Source organism: Bipolaris maydis (assembly GCF_028858645.1).
Source record: "Bipolaris maydis strain C4 unplaced genomic scaffold PSV08scaffold_7, whole genome shotgun sequence".
In the NCBI taxonomy this organism is placed as follows: Eukaryota; Fungi; Ascomycota; class Dothideomycetes; order Pleosporales; family Pleosporaceae; genus Bipolaris; species Bipolaris maydis.
In genome coordinates, this window is record NW_027093863.1 from 1,288,134 (window position 1) to 1,306,986 (window position 18,853).

The 18,853-nt window shown below is 52.7% G+C and overlaps 3 protein-coding genes across 3 annotated transcripts; all 3 read left to right on the forward strand.

Moving 5' to 3' along the window:
• Nucleotides 1-591: 591 nt before the first annotated feature.
• PSV08DRAFT_179757 (AEX-3 domain-containing protein) lies at nt 592-4,539 on the forward strand (the record flags this gene model as incomplete). Its single annotated transcript, XM_014226994.2, has 5 exons — nt 592-641; nt 729-1,004; nt 1,330-1,969; nt 2,034-3,053; nt 3,112-4,539. 5 exons carry the CDS (start codon nt 592-594, stop codon nt 4,537-4,539), a joined length of 3,414 nt encoding a protein of 1,137 aa, XP_014082469.2.
• Nucleotides 4,540-6,252: 1,713 nt separating this feature from the next.
• Nucleotides 6,253-9,018, forward strand: PSV08DRAFT_390881 (uncharacterized protein; the record flags this gene model as incomplete). The annotated part of the gene is made up of 1 exon (XM_014226992.2): nt 6,253-9,018. One exon carries the CDS (start codon nt 6,253-6,255, stop codon nt 9,016-9,018), a length of 2,766 nt encoding a protein of 921 aa, XP_014082467.2.
• A 3,249-nt stretch (nt 9,019-12,267) lies between these two features.
• On the forward strand, nt 12,268-18,853 carry PSV08DRAFT_390883 (uncharacterized protein; the record flags this gene model as incomplete). Its single annotated transcript, XM_066093510.1, has 7 exons — nt 12,268-12,462; nt 12,681-12,823; nt 13,089-13,486; nt 13,553-13,876; nt 13,916-14,115; nt 14,179-18,120; nt 18,168-18,853. 7 exons carry the CDS (start codon nt 12,268-12,270, stop codon nt 18,753-18,755), a joined length of 5,790 nt encoding a protein of 1,929 aa, XP_065949135.1. The 3' UTR covers nt 18,756-18,853.

Genomic DNA, 18,853 nt, shown 5'->3' on the forward strand with positions numbered 1-18,853 from the left:
CTTGCGATCTAGCGCAGCGCAACAGCTTCCTAGATTACGTATCTATCACGAGGCAATACGCGGACAGGCTATGGGCATGCTTGGGGAGGATATTGTGCGCAGAAATGGTCGCCGGGGCCGAACTATAGGGATGCGGACCAGGAACCCTCTTGGTGGCGCATCTGCATCGGAGCATTCCCCACGCCTGCGCCCAATACTTGGGCTGCCAGGCCCACCTAGCTGCTGATCATACTACACGGCATGCAGTTGCGACAACCGCGACACTGACACTGCGACGACCAGCACTGCGACGACCAGCACTGCGATACGGCGGCGGCGAGGGCGGCCATGATGCGCTGCTCGTGTTCTGCGCCGCTCTGCTCTGTCAGTAGACGACCAGCGTTTCACGGAGGGCGCAGATCCAGGCGGGCTTACACCAACGAGAGCAGCAACAGGGCTGGTGCACAAAAGGCGTGTCGACGGCGGGCTTGGATCGGAGTGTGGAGCCGATGCAGATGCAGATGCAAGGCATGCGCCAGTGTTGTGTAGTGGATGTGGATGTAGTAATAAGTATGTATCGAGGGTGGGTGTAAGTAGGCAGCCAGAGCAGCCATGGCAGCCATGATACGCAAGTCGAGCACGTCAAGGGGCATGGACAGGCTGTAAGTAGGTGCGGGAACAGGGCTCATGCACGCCACCTGGAGGCAGACGTGTGCACACTGCAGCTGTCTGCGCCTGTCGTGCACAAGACGCACGCCTGATTCGAATCTGGCCCAAATCGGCATCCAGCACAAGGCCGCTCCAACGCTGCACACTATTCTTGCCACCATCCGACCCTTCGCTGCCGCCATCCCTGGACGGCCCGAGTCACGGTGGGCACAACTCCAAGAAAGCATGTGGGCGGCCAAGAGAGGGCGCCGCAATGCTGCTGCTCCACGTCCTCGCTGCCCTGCCTGCCCTGCCTGCCCACGGCGCGCCCCAACCACCACCGCCATCGCCCTCATCAACACCATGATAATGCTCTAGTGCGTACAATGCTCTTGTGCAGCCCAGCGTCAAGATTGGATGGCGGCCCTTGCACCCGTTGCCGCCGGCGTCTCTCGTGAAAACAGGCCAGCCGTTAATCCCACGACCTCCCGCCCCTGACAGCACGCTGGCCCGTGCCCCTGAGCGGCCCTGCGCCAGGCAGGGATTAGGCTTCTTTCATTTCCTCCAACCGACGCCTGCCAAAGCCACCCATGTCTAGTTCTCGCGTCCCTCCTACCCCCAGCATCCAGTCCGCGCGCCCTGCCAGGCCGTCCCCAAAAGCCATGTTTCCCCCTGGCTGCCACCCTCCTCCACTACCCGCAGCAAGCTGGTTTTGAGCTCACAATCCATCGGTCGCGTAAAGCTGCTCCACGCCTCCGCCCTCGCTCTCTCAACCCCGTCGCTCGTCTTTGCCCGGCTTGCTGCTGCTACTCTGCCGTTTCAACTGGCCCAATCTCCCCAATGTGTTCGTCCTAGTCCTTCACTGTCATTATACTACTCCTGCACTGGTCCCCATCTGCATCCACTCCCTCCTTCTCCCTCTTCACCGTCCCACGCCCAACTCGATAGGACCCAACTCGACCTTCTCGCAATGGCTCCCTCTCTGAGCCTGCGCCCTCGCACCGGCGCCAGCGAGCGCCCCCCAACCAGAGACAATGCCGACCACAGCCTCATCATCCCCAGCCGCACCTCGTCTCTCCACTCGAGAATCACCCAGCCGCTCCCCTCCACCTTGAACGTCAAGCAGGGCGCTAGAAGCCCAAAGACGCTTACCCATGCCTACATGGTTTGCGGTGTTGGCCGAGAGCCCTCACAATGGGTCAAGGCGCCCGCCCCCGCCCAGGGCAAGATTGGCCACATGAAGGGTGCCGTCGGAACTTTCTGGCTGCCCGAGATCTTGGGAAGCAGCCCCAGGCTCGAGCAGGACAACGAGATTGCCAGGTCTCTGCACTCGGCCATGAGGGTATGTTTGCAAAATGCCTCACAATTTCCCCATTGTCACTTCGGTCTGCTAATCCATATTGCAGGCATGCTTCCCTCACGATGTCGAGATTTGCACTGGCAGAAGCCAGCCCCACTGCGTACACCACTCGTTCGTTTTGCAGCAGGATTCCTCCCACACTCTGTACGGTATTGCGCTCCGTGTCTGGTCGCGCGCCGACGAGAAGAGGGCCGAGACCATTCGCGACCTGCGCAAGCGAATCGAGCCCGACTTCTACGACAACCCAGAGGAAACATACTGGATCCCCTACTGCCTCAGCTTCCTCTCGCGCTATCCCTTGTACAACTTGCTCGGCGACTACCTCCGCGGTATGTGGATTCACTGGAACAAGGCCACCAACCTGTTCCACGCTGAGGAAGTATCTCGCATCCTCAGTTTCCCCGCACCACGTCTGAACGACCTGGTCCGCATCGACATGAAGGACTACGCTCTGTGCTACCAATTCCCCTCCTCGCCCACCGGCTTCCAGAACTTTGCCATGTGGCCCCTCTTCACCTGCCTGTCCATTCCCAACATTGTGGGCGTCATCGAGGCCGCCTTGTCACCAACCCGACGCATCATCTTCACCAGCCACTACCCCGCCATGCTCACCGTCGCAGCCGAGACCGTGCGCTTTTGCGTAAGGGTGTACGAATGGAGCGGTCTCTACGTGCCCGTAGTTCATGCGCGTCACGTCAAGGATCTAGTCCAGGAGCCTGGTCCGTACATCCTTGGTGTCACCTCAGAATGTCGTTCGCTCTTCACGGCCCCAACTGATGCTCTGGTTGTCGATCTAGACCGTAACTTTGTGCTTACATCAAGTCCCCCTACTGCTCTTTCGGCTGGCCAGAGGACCAAGATGATCACTCGCCTGACCCAGGCTCTCAATGGCGAGGTCGCACCAACAGGTGTGCCACAGCATCTGCGGTCAGCCTACGGTGGTGGCAAGCTCATTCCAGCTGGCCAGATTATCGTCATGCGTGGTGAGGTGGAGAGCATTCAAGACCCCGACTGGTGGTCGCAGGATTCTGTCATGTCCGTCATGGACCACGTGTGTGAGAAGCTTGTAAGTACCTCCCCAGACCATTCAACGCAATCTTACTTGCATCTAACATTACCTTCAGGGCCGAAACACTGGAGTCAAGGCAATCTTTGGCGGTTCCGTCAAGAAGCCACTCATGACCAAGGTCTCTATGCGTCACCTGAACGAGATTGTGCGCGAGCGCAACCAATACTCACGTGATGCTCAAGAGGCTTGGACCGACTTTATCAACCTTAAGCAACGCATGGACAGCGAGCTGGGCAAGGTCACCAAGCGAAACAACTTCTTGGTCGAGGAGCTTGAGAGCTGGAAGCAGCAATTCCTCAAGTTCCAAGCTTTCGCCGAGCAGCTTACCAAGGAGACCCAGGATCTCAAGGTCAAGATTGAGAACCACAAGCGTGAGAACCGCCGTCTCACCGGCCTCATTGATCAGCAAAAGGACGATGCTGCCAGACTCACTGTCCGCCTCTCTGGCACTGAGAAGCAGCGCGACGATGCTCTCGAGGCTCTCGTCCTTCAGCAGGAGATCGCCGAGGAGCTCGAGCGTGAGAGGAAGAAGAACAAGAAGGAGCTCAGCGCTCTTCAGCACACCAACTCTGCTATCCTCCGCCAGCGCGACGAGGCACAACGTGTTGTTCTTCATCTCCGTGCTCTCATCGAGGGCCAGACTCACCACATGGAGCACATTGTCAAGTCTCTCAACCAGGACGACATGTCAAACTACATGGAAGCTGGCTTCGATGATGTGCCTGAAGAGGACGAAGAGGACCATTTCCAAGATGCCGAGACCAAGTCTCAGGCACCTACCCACCGTTCTATCAAGGACAAGTCTGAGGTTGGTACCATCCGTGGCGTAGCTGGTGTCGACAGCCGCCAGGAGTCAAGAGCAAGCACTGCTCAAGGCAAGCACCTCGAGGGCGAGGATGTCTCACCAGACATGGAGCACCGTCTCTTCAACAGCCCTGCACGCAACTCCAAGCGCTTCTCGAACCAGTCCATGGTCGATGTTGCTGACCGTGTCCTCCGAGACAAGACCGATGCTATCGCATACATCATCCGCAACATTTCCGAGCAATGCGCCGCAGCTGTAGAGGGTCTTCAACTCGCCCAGCGCGCGGACATCGAGGAGGATCACCACAGTGATCGTCGCAGTAGCGTCGGACAAATGTCGCACGGCGGCCGCACCCAATCCACCATTGGCAGCGAGTATGGTGACGAGGAGAGCATGCTCCGCCCCGGTCGCGGATCAAGCATCCCCCCCACCCCAGACCTAAGCCACAGGTCCAGCACTTCCATGTCCATGGCCAGCGCCAGCACAACACCAGACCGGTCAAGCCTACAGCACCGATCTCACGACGTGCCTGTTGTGCCAACACGCATCTTGGAAGACGATGACGATGTCGAAGGCAACGGTAACAACGACCTCCATTCTGACATGGTGCCCGTTTCCAAGTACGCACAGCCGCTTGGAAGGCCCAGCGGTAGCATGCGCCACATGTCGTCGCGTTAAGTGAAAAGCGTACAAGAGACAAGGACTCTCTTGGTGTTTTGAATACTTGTTATTTTTCCTTGTTTTTGAACAATCTTGATTTATCATTAGCGATCGAGACGAGATTAGCATTGATGCCCTTTTCCTATCCTTGAACTGGCGTTGGCGTCCTTCTCCTTTCTACTTTCTACATGGATGGAGGCCCAGTGCCTTCATATCTCAAAGTTATTTCGTTCTCCTTTTGCATCTTCTCTCATTACCATCTTTGAGAGAAGCTTTTTTTTTTCAATCTTAACGAACCCGGAATGGGGGCTTATTCCTTATGTACGTTTTTTTTATTGCGACGAGTGAGATAGCTGAATCACTCATTTTTTTTTAACCTCTATTTCTCTCATACCCTTCGGCGAAGAAGAGAGGAGGGAAAGAGGAGACCAAAACTCCCAGGGAGGAAATTAAGCTATAGGTGGTAGGAACGGGGTGTTGGGCTAGAAAAGAGGGAATGGATGGTGATGGGGGGTTATAAGGAAAGGAGGAGCAGGGTCCCATCTTGTACAAGGCGGAAAACTGGTCTGCAATAGTCAGTCAGTTGCCTTGGCCCACGCCTTTTTCGGTTTTTCTCATCACTGGCTTTGGATGAGCTGGTTTTTTTGAGATTTTGTGGGGGGTGGCTGTCTGACCTTGTGTATCTCTTTATTTTTCCTTTTATCTCTCTCCCTTGTTGTCGTGTCGTCGTCGTCGTTGGCTGGTTGCTAGGAATAACATACCACATTTTTCCTTGTTGTCTTTTAATTCACCTATTTTGATGTGTTCGTGCCTCTCTCTCCCCTCTCTTATCTGTCAACTGAGTGAGGCGATTCTTTCACCCTGATTCTTTTAATATCATAGTAATAATACCCTTTTGTAGATTTTGGATCAAAAAAAAGTTTTGCTTCACATGTTTTTTTCTTCATTTCATGTCTCGTCAGATTGACAAAACACTGCTGGTTAGATATAGAAAAGATTCAGATTTGGATATGAACACCAACTCGCATCTACATAAACTTGTTTTTATAATAGAACTTGACATAGAAGCTATGATTATCTACTACCGCCTGACTTTTTTCTCTCTGTTTGCTATGTAGCGTATCAGATCAATTATCTCAGAAAAGAATGGCAGGCCACACCCCAACCTGCCGGAATCGGGTATCAAAAAAAGTGACTTTACAGTCAAAGTACATAATAAAAGGATTGGGGTGGACCTCTGCGAGACCCTGTTGAACCCTGAAAAATGGGTTGGTATTGCTACCAAAGCCTCTCAACGGGTATATGTCAAATAGACAAATCTCCATTGGGTACAATAACCAAAATTCGGTTACGATGAAGGCGTGACTTTACAGTCAAAGTACATAACCTGATTATCTACTACATGCATGCTATCTGCCATGAAACGTCTAATCCCTGAGCTTTACTGAAATCCTATCAGTACATGTACTTTGTAGATAACCAGTGCGTGGTTTTGGCATTCCTAAGGAGTTGCATTGTTGTGGTAGGGGCAGTTTTAGGCCCCCAACAGCAGAGAGACAACAGTGCGAGTAGGCTGTGTGCTTCTTGCTTTACCGGAAGGCGGGGTTACAGGGCTGAGCCAGGTCAGTGCCCGGGTCCTTCATGCTTCAAAAACCTACTCTTGTTGCCTGCTCCTAGCATCATCATCATCATCTCCACACTGCCTTGACTGTATTTTCTCTTGTTGCAGTCATGCGACTTCTTCACTTTGATCAGTCTGGCCGACTCACCTTAACAGACTTTCGCGGGAAGCCTATTCCACCATATGCTATTCTTTCACACAGATGGGAGGAATCAGAAATTACCTTTGAAGACATAGATAGCGGGACTTACAAAGAAAAGAAGGACGGCTATCGCAAGCTTTTGTTCTGCTCTACACGTGCGGCCCAAGACCAGCTCCAGTACTTCTGGATTGACACGTGCTGCATCAAACGATGGGACAGGCTTGAGCGCTCACGAGCGATCAAATCAATGTTTCTCTGGTACAGCAAAGCGACTAAATGCTATGTGTTCCTATCGGATGTACCCAATGTAACGGACATATTACAGAGCAGCAACTGGGAGGCATCCTTCCGGTCAAGCGCGTGGTTTACTCGAGGCTGGACACTCCAAGAGCTGATTGCGCCAGCATCAGTGGAATTTTTCTCTTGCGGGGAACAACGGCTAGGGGATAAGAGGTCTCTGGAGCAACTAGTGCATGGAATTACCAAAATTCCGCTCGCAGCACTACAGAATCATCACTTAGACCAGTTCTCTCTACACGAGCGAATGCATTGGGCCGACAATCGCATCACCACCGAACCAGAAGACATTGTGTACTGCCTTTTTGGACTTCTAGGTGTAACCATGCATATTAACTATGGCGAAGGGAAGAACAAAGCATGGAGAAGACTTCAAATGGAAATAGAAGCAACTAGCAGCACACCTTCCGTCATTCCATTTTCCCGCAACGAGCATTTTGTCGGACGAGAGTCTCAGCTTGCCACTCTACAAGCAAATTTGTTTAGCAAAGACCATATTACAACAACAACTAGATTGGCTATAGTAGGACCTGGTGGAACAGGCAAATCACAGCTGGCGCTAGAAATTGCATGCAGAGTAAGAGAGGACATCAAGACTTGCTCAGTGTTTTGGTTGGATGCAAGCAACATCGACAGTCTTGAAAGGTCGTACGAGACCATCGCCCGAAGGCTCAATATTCCTGGATGGGACGACGAAGAGGCAGACGCAAAGCAGCTTGTAAAACTTCATCTTGAAAAAGAGGACACGGCACATTACTTGCTGATCTTCGACAACCTAGACGACATCACGCTACGAGCTGGTGAGATATTGTTAGCAGGGGAAGTAGGTTTGACTGCCTATCTACCTGAATCCACGCGATGCTCTGTCGTTTTTACAACAACCGAAAGCAGTCTGGCTCAACAAATGGCATCGCACACGCTTATAGAGTTGGAGGAGCTGACACCATATGCCGCCAAGGAAATGTTGAGGAACTACTTGAATAGAGACAAAGATTTCGATTCAACCGAGGAGCAACAAGCGAGGCTTTTGCTGCAAGAGCTTTCACATCTTCCGCTAGCGATTATCCAAGCAGCAGCTTATATCAATGTCACGGCTGTATCACTTAAGGATTACCTATCGAAATTGAAGACGCCAAACGACTACGATGTCAAGCAAGATAGCGGACCATCAAGGGACACACTGCAGAGGGGGAGAGCAAAGGATCCCGTGGCTAGCACTCTGTTCATCTCCCTCGACGAGATCTGCCGTAGTCATGCGCTTGCAGCAGACTATTTATTACTTGCAGCCTGCGTGGCCTCCAAGGATATCCCGTTTGATTTCTTCGAAGACGAGAATATTCGAGAAAGAGGAAATGCTATACATGAACTCAGTAAATACGGGCTAGTCACTCGGCGGCCCGAAGATTCTGCGTTGGACTTGCACCGACTGGTTCATTGTGCATTGCAGGAGTGGCTTCAGCAGCAGAATCTATATCAGGAGCAGGTTGAGCATGCCATCACAAAGCTATCTCAGGTCTTCCCAGATGGCAGTCATCAGAATAGGAGTAAGTGGAGACGATTGTTTCCGCATACCAAGTGCGCTCTGTCGTACATGTCTCCTGAAGTAGAGAGTGGCCAACGGTTACATCTAACATGGCAATACGCAACGGCAATTTTCCGTGATGGACGACATAATGAAGCGGAAGAGCTGTATACGCAACTGGTGGAGATGGAAAAGAGGGTACACGGGGATGAGCATCCTGATACACTAGCTAGTATAGCGAACCTAGCAACAATATATTGCAATCAAGAACGGTTGAAGGAGGCTGAAGAGCTAGGGCTGCAAGTACTAGAGATGAGAAAAAGGGTACTCGGGGATGAGCATCCTGATACACTAGCTAGTATGGCAACCCTAGCAACAATATATCGTGATCAGGAACGGTTGAAGGAGGCTGAAGAGCTAGGGCTGCAAGTACTAGAGATGAGAAAAAGGGTACTCGGGGATGAGCATCCTAATACACTAGTTAGTATGACGAGCCTAGCAGTAACGTATAATGATCAACAACGGTGGAAGGAGGTTGAAGAGCTAGAGCTGCAAGTTCTAGAGGCATCAAAGAGGATACTTGGGAACGAGCATCCTCACACACTAGGTACTATAGCGAACTTAGCGTTGACTTATGCTTGTCAAGAACGGTTAAAGGAGGCTGAAGAGCTAAATCTGCAAGTACTAGAGGCATCAAAGAGGATACTTGGCAACGAGCATCCTCAAACACTGATTCGCACAAGAAATCTTGCCGCTAACTATTGGGACCAAGGACGGCACGAAGAGGCTATCTCTCTCCTACAGAGCTGCTACCAACTGCAAGAACGAGTCCTTGGTGCGCATCATCCTGCTATAAAAATGTCTTTTGTTTATTTGAACGAGTTACGGAAAGAGATGGCAGAGATGCACAAGTAGTTTACTATTTGCTTTTTAGTTCTAGTCTAGTTACAAGAATCATAATGTATAATAGCAATCTAATACACTAGACGAGAACACTTGATACGAACAACGCAAGCAGTATAGTTACTTTCCGATGGATTCGCATAGATATATTTCTTACTTTCTTTTACGAGACCTCGGATGAGTTTATAGTTTGAAGGATGATCTGTTGGATGGATTAAAGTAAGCAAGGATAGTAGAGTTTTTTTTTAAAAAAAGAGGGACCTTGATTTCCCTTTTATTTCTTCCCCCCCCCCGGCCACTCCTCCTATTAGCTTCCCAGAGACGAGATGGAAAAGATGGAAAGATGGAGAAATATGTCTGTGCGTGTACGAGAAGAGCGCAGCCCCCCTCCCCCCCCCCCCCCCCCCCAACCTGCCCCCTCCAAAAAAAAACACGTCATGTCAATACGTGAAATAATGGTCATTATCTCTCTCTCTCTCTCTTGGCCACGCGCACACAGACACATACAAGATAGGCAATATGATAATAGGATCCTTCACATATAGCCACAGATCATGCGAGAAGGATTTAGAGTTTTCTTGTTGCTCCACCACGGAAGCGAATCACCAAAGTTTCGAGTCAGTGGATCAAAAAGTGTGTGAGAGTAATCAATGGGGTCAAAAACCAAGTTTTTTTTTTACTTCAAACCATGATGCCCGCCTACTGTCTATGAAGCAATATGCCGAAGAATAAGAGAGGTTCGCTAAACACTTGGAATCGAATGATATTGGTGGTCGGTTGAGTCATGGCAAACATTAGTGTTTCCGGGTTGAGTTTCCTTCCTATCCGTACGTACGCAAGAGCAACGGGTATCGCCCGGCAGTTCTTTGTTAATGCCCGGGGAGGGAAACCAGAAGAATAGCGGGGGGCCCACCTGCCCTTTTGATAGCAAGTCCCGTTTGGGCATGCGCTGTGTACGCGTCTTTGGGCATCTGACCATGTTGTCTCGAACGTTCCCAAGTCCCATGTTTTTCTTTACAGTAAGCAGAACTTACACACACTTCCTTGGTGCTCCATGTGTGGAAAAAAAGACTTGGCAGTCAGCTTCTAATCAACATCTTATGCGAGACGCGATTACGTAGCTGTCATTGCTCTCATCCCCCTGTTACAGTAAGGAATGGCCCAAAAGGGGAAAGTTTATGTACTAACTGAAAAGACTGGGATGCCAGACAAGAAAAAAAAACCTGACACACAAAGGGAGTGTAGCGGGCACGAGTCGTGGCAGATATACCACTTCAAACTTTATTTAATGGACAAGGAAGCAAAACGGAGTTGCTATTGTCATGCAAACGCATATCAAATGGAAAGGGCGAAAAGGTGGGGCATGAAAGCGGATTCGCGAGAGTTGGACAAAAGACGTTGAGTTGACTGGGGGTTGGTGATATCCTGCGTCGATCCACGACATCACGTCAGTGGTAAGCTTTTGCTGTGATAGGCGAAGTGGGAGGCCTTGAACCAGGGGTTCGCAGAAATGCACGTCGAAAATGGGTCCTTGGAGGGGCATGCAGGTCCAAGTCATGACTTTACAGAACGAGACATGGTTGACCGGGGGGTAAGCTACCTTTACCCCGCACCCAATGAAGCGAGGGCAACGAGGGCGAGTAGATGTCTGTGCAGCGATTGGGGCCTGGATCTCTCTCGCATCTGTTAAAAATCGGAGGAGGGGGGTGTGTATTTCGTAAGTGTGCAGCCAGAGCCGGGTAAACCGGAGTGGCTCAATCTCCAGATTTTGCAGGTTTCAAGACGGAGCGTTGTGGGCCGGGGGTTGCGGCATGCAGCTGCTTACTTAGCCAAGTTACATGCCGTTCAGTAGGGACCTTGAGAACTCATGGCCTCTCGTGGCCCGGACAGGCTTCAGACATGGAACGCGGGTGGGGTCCGTCCCGGACTGGGCTTGCCGAGTCCAGGATAGTAAGAAGATGGAAGCTTACTGCTGTGTGTGTCTTGTGCCATTGTGGTAATCAGCCTGTACGCGGGAGTTGAAACAAACAGATGCAGTGTTTCGGCCCAGCACTCGGTAGTATTGCTTCGCTTTTGATATGGAACCGTGGCACAGTGCGCGATGTGCAGAAAGCAGGTTGTGGAGTGGGTGTTGGCCGACATGGCGCAAGCATGCAAGGACTGCAAGGACCTATATTAGGCTGGTGTTATTACACTAGGTATCCACACGTACATAATACTGTATGTACAATGCAAACTTAGGGCAGATATCAGGCCAGCAATGAAGCCAAGTCTGGTTATGTACCAGTCTTGTAAACGGCCATCTGCCCTAGAGCAGGCGGTTCGCTGAAACTAGCATTTGTTTGGTCGCGGGTCACATTTGATTTCCACTGGGACGGGGTTGCCGTGCACAGTCGGAGATGGTATATGCTTGTGGATGTATGAAGATGTGCTCGGGACGACGCGTCAGTAGGCCGAGTGCCTGCTTCGGGGTTCTACACAAGGCGAGTTGATTGTAAGTATGCATGAGGTTAAAGGTGTTGGGCTGCAAGAGGTTGATGGTTGCGGGATGAGGCACCCGTGCGAGGGCGGTAGTTGCCGAGGCGAAGTTTGTGGTCGTGATAGTTTTGTCGAGCCGTCGCGCAGTGGAGCGGCCAGCACGTGGCTGGCAACGTTTAGAGCGCGGGCTTCCCACCGGGGCATGGTGAGGCTGCGGCTAGCAACACAGTCACATTATTGCGCCGACTGCACTTCCACTTCTGCAGTGGGACGAGCAGGCGGCGGAGATTTATATGGCAGAGCCGGCCTGAGTTTGGCAGGTTGAGCAGATGCAGCAGAGATTGTTCACGCCATATGCCGGAGAGTAACGATAGGGGGTTTAATAGAAAGGGGGGAGCGGGAGGAATAGCAGCATGACTATCGACGGCACTGGCGTTGGCAGCAGACGCTAGGAACAGGAAAGGGCCAATGGACTTGGACGGCTTGTTGCAGGAGTGAGAGAGGGAGGGAGTTGAGGGGGCGGGCATGGTCAAGGGCATCGGAGGGTTTTGATTTTGAGGGCGATTTAGTATGTCACTGGAGTAGATACTTACAGCCACCCCCCCTTCTGTGCGGTACCTAGTGTTCGCACAGGGTTGGCGCAGCCTCGTCACGCAGCTTGGCTAAGCGACAGGAAACGGCTATGTCGGTTGCAATTTGGGTAGGATTGGCCGAGCTGAAACACGCTACTCTTTGATGATTCTACGACTGTACGAGGCTGACAGCGCGCAGACGCGACTCGAGATGCAGGCCAACTCCGGCTGGCTCAGCAGGGCGAAGACGACTTTGACAAGATCTGCGCGCGCGGGTGCCGTGTGTGGCCAGGAGGCGAGTACGATGGGCCATGTGTGCAGCCGTGTCGGGAGCAGTCGGCCGATGCATGAAGAGCATCTGGCTGTGTTATATGCTCGAGCGCCTGGGCGACATGACCATCCGAATGTCAGCGTCGTGGGCTGGGCGGTGGTGCTGTCGCTAGCGAGGCGTCGGCCGGCGGCGTAGGGATGGGTAGGGTACTCGAGCTAGTTTGCAGGCGGGAGTGGTGAGGGCAGCTGGATAGTCGGGGCAGCCAATGGCCAGGGCCAGTGTCGAGCCGAGCTGGCGGCAGCGGATGGGTGATGAGGCCGTGGTGCGGCGTGGTGGGCTGCTGTGTAGTATAGCATGTCGAAGCCCTGCATGGCAGCGCAGCAATGCACGCGGGCTGCAGGAACAACGGCTGCTGGTTGTGGGAATGCTTATGGGCCCGCCGCCGCGCGGGCAGCGGACAAGGCGCGTCTGCGTCCACATTCACGCCGAGCAGCAGGTCAGGGTCCTGGCCTCTTCTACTTCGGGGCCTCGTCTGCATGGTTCGGGGGTGGGTGCTGTCAAAGGCGCGCGCTCCCCCTGGAAATCATCTGGCGCTAGGGGGAGGCCTTTGTCGCTCTGATGACCCGCGCCGAACCCTACTTGCTTTGCTTTTCTGTCCTCTGGTCTTCACAAGCAGGATAATTCCTTCTTCACTATTTTCCCCGCGGCCCTCGCTGTGCTGCTGTCGCCGCCACTGCTGCTGCTGCTGCTCTGCTCCACAGCCTGCATAGTCGCCGCCTGCGCTCCCCCATCGCCCTCCACCTTGACCACCGCCCCCTCGACCTCTCATCACCCCCAAACCACTACGCGGATGCCGGCCAGGGCCACTGCAGCGCCTGTTCTCCCCTCCTCGCCACGTCCAGCTGCACTCACCCCACAAGTATAAAGCAAAACTTCGCCGCCCCGCCACGCCGTGCTGCACTCCACTCCTTCCCTTCTCACGGCGCTGCCGCGGCCGCTCAAATGGCCACTTCACCACCAGGCTCGCCCGCCAACGGTGTTACGCGGCCCATGAGCGCCATGTTGCGCTCCAATCGCAGTTCCAGTCGTATGAGTATCAGCAGCAAGCCTGGTGAGAGCAAGGCGTCGGACGAAGACAGCAGGACCGCCGTCAAAGTTGGTAGGTGCCCTCCACCCCCCCCACGGTCCGATATGCATGCTGCGTACTAACCACCCTCTAATGCAGCCGTCCGTGTGCGTCCTGCACTCCAGCATGGAGATCCTGGCTACGAACTCATTCCTCAACGATTTCGCAATGCCCTGTGTCACGTCACTTCGCCCTCGAGCCTGACTGTAGACGCGGCTGGAGGCAAGAAAGTCTTCATTTTTGACCGTGTCTTTGACCAGGACATTAACCAGGAGGGTATCTTTGAATATGTCGCAGACAGCGTCCACTCCTTCGTCCAGGGCTACAATGTCTCCATTCTTGCCTACGGCCAGTCTGGCGCTGGAAAGTCGTACACAATGGGCACCACGGGCCCACGAGATCAAGCCGATCCCGAAGTTATGGGTATGCTTAACTTGCCAACATACTCTTAACAAAAAAAAGACAAGGTGATCCTGACTGCGCAACTAGGTATCATCCCCCGCGCAGCCGCATTGCTGTTCGACAAACTTGATGGGTCCAACAAAAGCGCCGGCTCCGGCATTCGCGCTCCAAGTCGCTTATCTGGAATTCAGAACTTCACTGCCAAGTCTTCAACATCGCAGGCGAATAGAAACTGGCAGCTGAGGGCCACGTATGTAGAGGTAATGACTCCCCAGCCGAACAAAAAAGCAAAATGAAAAAAAAGCATGCACTGACGCAAGCAGATTTACAATGAGCAACTTCGCGACCTGCTACTACCCGAAAACGTAGCCCAAGGCGAGCGGCCTCAGGTAAACATCCGAGAGGACCGTGATGGTCGCATTCTCCTCACTGGACTCACCCAAATACCCGTAAACTCGATCGATGATTTGCTTGGTGCCCTCAACTTCGGCTCCTCAATCCGGCAGACTGACGCGACTGCCGTCAATGCCAAATCGTCGCGCTCCCATGCCGTGTTTAGTTTGAACTTGGTACAGAAGAAATCTTCGCCAACAACAACATCAACCCGCGAGAAGCGCCGGTCCGTGCCCATCGAAATGATGTCTGGCTCTAGCGAGAGCTGGGTAACTGTGGATAGCAAGCTCCATTTCGTCGATCTGGCGGGAAGCGAGCGGCTGAAAAACACAGGCGCGCAGGGCGAGCGCGCCAAGGAAGGTATTTCAATCAACGCAGGTCTTGCAAGCTTGGGAAAAGTTATTTCGCAGCTGTCGGCACGCTCTCACGGGGGCTATGTTTCGTACCGCGACTCTAGGCTTACGCGCCTTCTGCAAGACTCGCTTGGCGGTAACGCTATCACATACATGATCGCCTGCGTCAACCCAGCTGAATTCCACCTAAGCGAAACCCTGAACACGGTCCAATACGCCCAGCGCGCCCGTGCTATCCAAAGTAAACCCCAGATTCAGCAGGTCCATGACGACAGTGATAAACAAGCCGCTATCGACCGGTTGAGAGCCGAAGTTCAATTTCTCCGAGACCAGATACGACTATCCGAGCGCGCGGATAGAAAGAAGACCGGCCCCCAAGAGCGCGCTGAGCGGCAAGACGAGCGTGAAGCTGAGCTTCAGAATCAGCTGCTGGATATTCAGGAAAACTACAACGCCCTAAGTGCGCGTCACGCTAAACTTATCTCCGAGATCACCAAAGCACGTGACAACAGCGAGACGGAAACGCCTATGCTCAAGGATGCTATTGGTGATTCTGCAGTAGAACGATTGAAGAGATCAAACTCTTTCGCCGAGGCGGTCGAATCTGTTGTTCTCGAATACGAAAAGACGATTCAGACTCTGGAATCCTCTCTCTCCAACACGCGATCTACCTTGTCAACCCACGAAAGCGATTTGCTGGAAAAGGAGACTCGCATCGCCATCCTCGAGAGCCAGAATCAGCATTTGCAGTCTCGTCTCCAAAAGGCAATGGAGCGTGACGCCAACAACGAAGAGTACGTCCAGTCACTCGAACGCCAAATCGACTCCTCAGTCAATGGCATTGAGAAGAACGACACCGTAATATCTGAACTGCGCGAAAAGCTGCAAAAGGCTCGTGAGAACGAGGCCAGCAGTGAAGAGTACATCTCTACATTGGAAGAGCGCCTCGCCGAAAACGAGCAAGAAACCGAGATGATGAGTCGTGAGATTGAGCGACTCAAGCATGTTGTCGAAAGACAACGTAGTGTTGCTAAACTAGACAACTTGCTCTATGAGCTCGACAGGACGGACTCAAAAGCCGAAGAAAACCACGTCAATGGTCACTCAAAGACTCCTAGTGATCCCTTCATCGACAAGCATACCAACCTCGAGAGGCGAGTAACCACTGACAGCATGCACCAATTTGGTACGCCTATCGATGCCATTCCCGAGGAGGCTGGCAGCGAACGTCCCCAGACCGCCAGTACCGCTGCTCACCATGCTGATGCCGAGGAGCAAAAACCCAATTTTGCTGTCAAGGCCATCTCCAATGATGGAATCCGTGACGATAGCGACGATGGACCATCCAGCCCTGCACAAGTCCGCTTCGTTCACGATAAGCTTGACACAGTCACGCAAGAGTTGCTTGATCTCCGTGTAGAACACGAAGGGACACTCCAAGACTACGAGAAGCTTGCCAGCAAGTACCAGGAGGCTTTGCGCACTTTGGCAGCTCTTCAAGACTCTGTCGATGAGGCGCGTCACCACGTTGCGTCATCTGCACCATCTTCTCGACCGACATCTTTTTTATCAAACGCGGGGGTGAATGGCCTCACAGCAGAGGATGGACAACCTTCGTCCTCGCGTACCTTGTCTGCGGAATTGTCCTTAGCGGAGTCTGGCAGTACCAGTATTCCAGACGAGGAGACGGAAGTTGGCCATGATGAGGCTACTCCGAGACGAGCTTCAGTCGCCTCTCTGAGCCAAGAGCAACACATTCCCGAGACTATCCTTGTTCAGGAATTGAAGGCCTTGAAGCTACTACAAAGTGAGAAGGAGGAGCGCATTAGTGAGCTCGAGCAGACTTACTCTGAGCTACAAGAACAACACCAAGACACGCTCGACTACGTCGAAGAGCTCAAATCAGAGATCACCAAGGCTCAGCTGAACCGACCAGCTTCGCCATCAATGCACATGATTCGTCGAAAGTCGAGTCAAGCAGTCCTTGCAAACGACCGCGCCAACCGTGCTGTTTCCTCTCTTCGGAACCTTGTGCTGGACAGGCTGGACGAGGACGAAGACGCCATACAGAACTTTGAGCTCAATCTCAACACGATCATGTCCGAGATTCAAGTACGCTCAGACAGAGTTCAAGATCTGGAGTTTGAGGTTCAGTCCATACGCAAGGAGATGGAAGGTAAAATGACTTTGATCAGTGGTTTGACAAAGGAACGGTCTAGCTTGAAGGCTGGATCTCCTCTTGACATCTCTATTGTTGCTTCAATGCAGGATCAGATGAAGCAAAACGAGGACCACATCCGAGAGTTGAAGGACTCGCACGCCCAGCGGGAGCAGGAGCTCAAAGCTCAAATCGAGACACTCAAGTCTTCTTCTGTCAAGCTTGGCGCGTCATCGGAGGACCTGCTCTCACACCGACAGATGCCCGATACCCCTCGGACAACCAACGGTGATGGCGAGGCCGACGAAGATGCCGCTCGCCACGATGAACTCATCAAGCTTAGTGATGAAGCTGCTCACTGGCACTCCAAGCACCTTGAGGCTATTGAAGCCACCAAGGCCTCGGAGAGGCAGCATATTGAGACTGTTCGTGAGCTGGAATCTGCCAAGCAACGACTTGAAGTAAACCACGCTCTGCGCTTGTCTGAGATCGAGCAGACAAGAGGTGCCGAAGCCGAAGCCGCTTTGCAACAAGAGCGCGCCAAGCACGCTGAGATGATCGCCACATTACAAGCCGAGGTGGACGAACACAAGTCTACAGCTTTGAACAATGCTGCTCGTCTTGCCGAGCTTGAGGAGTCACATACCAACATTGTCAGGCAATTCGAGGAAGACTCACAAGCCCGTTCGCTCACTGAGAAAGAACTCGAGACTCATCGATCTCTCGTCACCAACCTGGAAAGACAGATTGAGGAGCATAAGGCAGCGATCGAGTACCATCAACAAGGCATGGACTCTATCCAGAAGACACACGCTGCTGAGCTCGAGAAGCTCACATCAGAGCTTACGACTCACAAAGAGACAGCATCTTCTCTAGAGGCTGATCTCTCCAAGGCGAAGACCGAGATGGAGACGCTACTTCAAGGTGTTTCGGCTGCCTTGGGCGAAGAAACAGACATCAGCACCATCCAGTCACATATCGAAGGGTTGGTCCAAGAGCGCAAGTCAATTGCCAGTCGACTAGATGAGGCTGTCAAAGACCTTGAATCAGCAAGGAAGGAACTTGCAGAGGCTACCAGTACCATCAACAAGCTCAAGAGCAACCTCAAAGAGTTTGAGCTTATCAACGCCGAGACGCTGAAAGAACTTGAGAAGGTCAGTGAGAAAGAGCTCAAGAGTGCTCGTCTTGTACAAGAACTGGAGGACCAGCTCAACCAGAACTGGGACCAGCATGAGGCTGCCAACAACCGACTCTCTGCTCTGCAAACTGAGCGCTCTCGCGAGCTTCAAGATGCTATGACCCACAGCGAGGAACTTGAAAAGGAAGTACAGGAATCACGCATCAAGATTGCGCTCCTAGAGGTAAGCTCAACCACGTTCCCACTCATAGACATATCTGACGTGACTAGTCCCAACTTGTTGATGCAAAGCGCAACTCTGCCCGTGTATCTGTGGATCCCCGCGAGGACCTCCAACGATCCAACTCAAACAACTCCACTGCGCGCAAGAACGCTGCACACACTTCCTTGCCCTCACCCCCGCCAGCTATTCCTCTTCCCCCTCTTCCTCCTGGCAGTCCACCACCCCAAACCAATGCACCTTCTCCTCCTACCTCGCGTCACCAGAGCAAGGACATTGCTCATGCTCAGTTGGTCGAGGATCAGGAAGCTCGTATTCGCACCATTGAGAAGCATCTCTTTGCCGAGAAGCAGCTTACAGCTACCTTGGAGGATGCTTTGACTGACCTCGAGGCCTCCAGCACAAAGACCAAGGCTGATCTGGATCAATTCAGGAAGAAGTGCGCCACTCTAGAAGAAGAGCTCAATGTTATGCGCAAGGAGCGCAGCGCAGCACGCCACTCTCTTCAAGCTGTCGAGGAGGAGCGCAATGCCCGTCTACGTGTTGAAGCTGAGCGTGCTCACCTGGAAGCACGCATGGCAGCTCTCAACGACGCCCAAAAGAAGGGTAGGAAGAAGGGTACACTCAACTGCTTCTAAGCTCCTTCATCCACCCATTCCACACCTTTATCCTTCATGTACCTGCTTCTTTGCCACCTGCTTCTATCGGCGCACACTGGGAGGGATCATTACAAAAC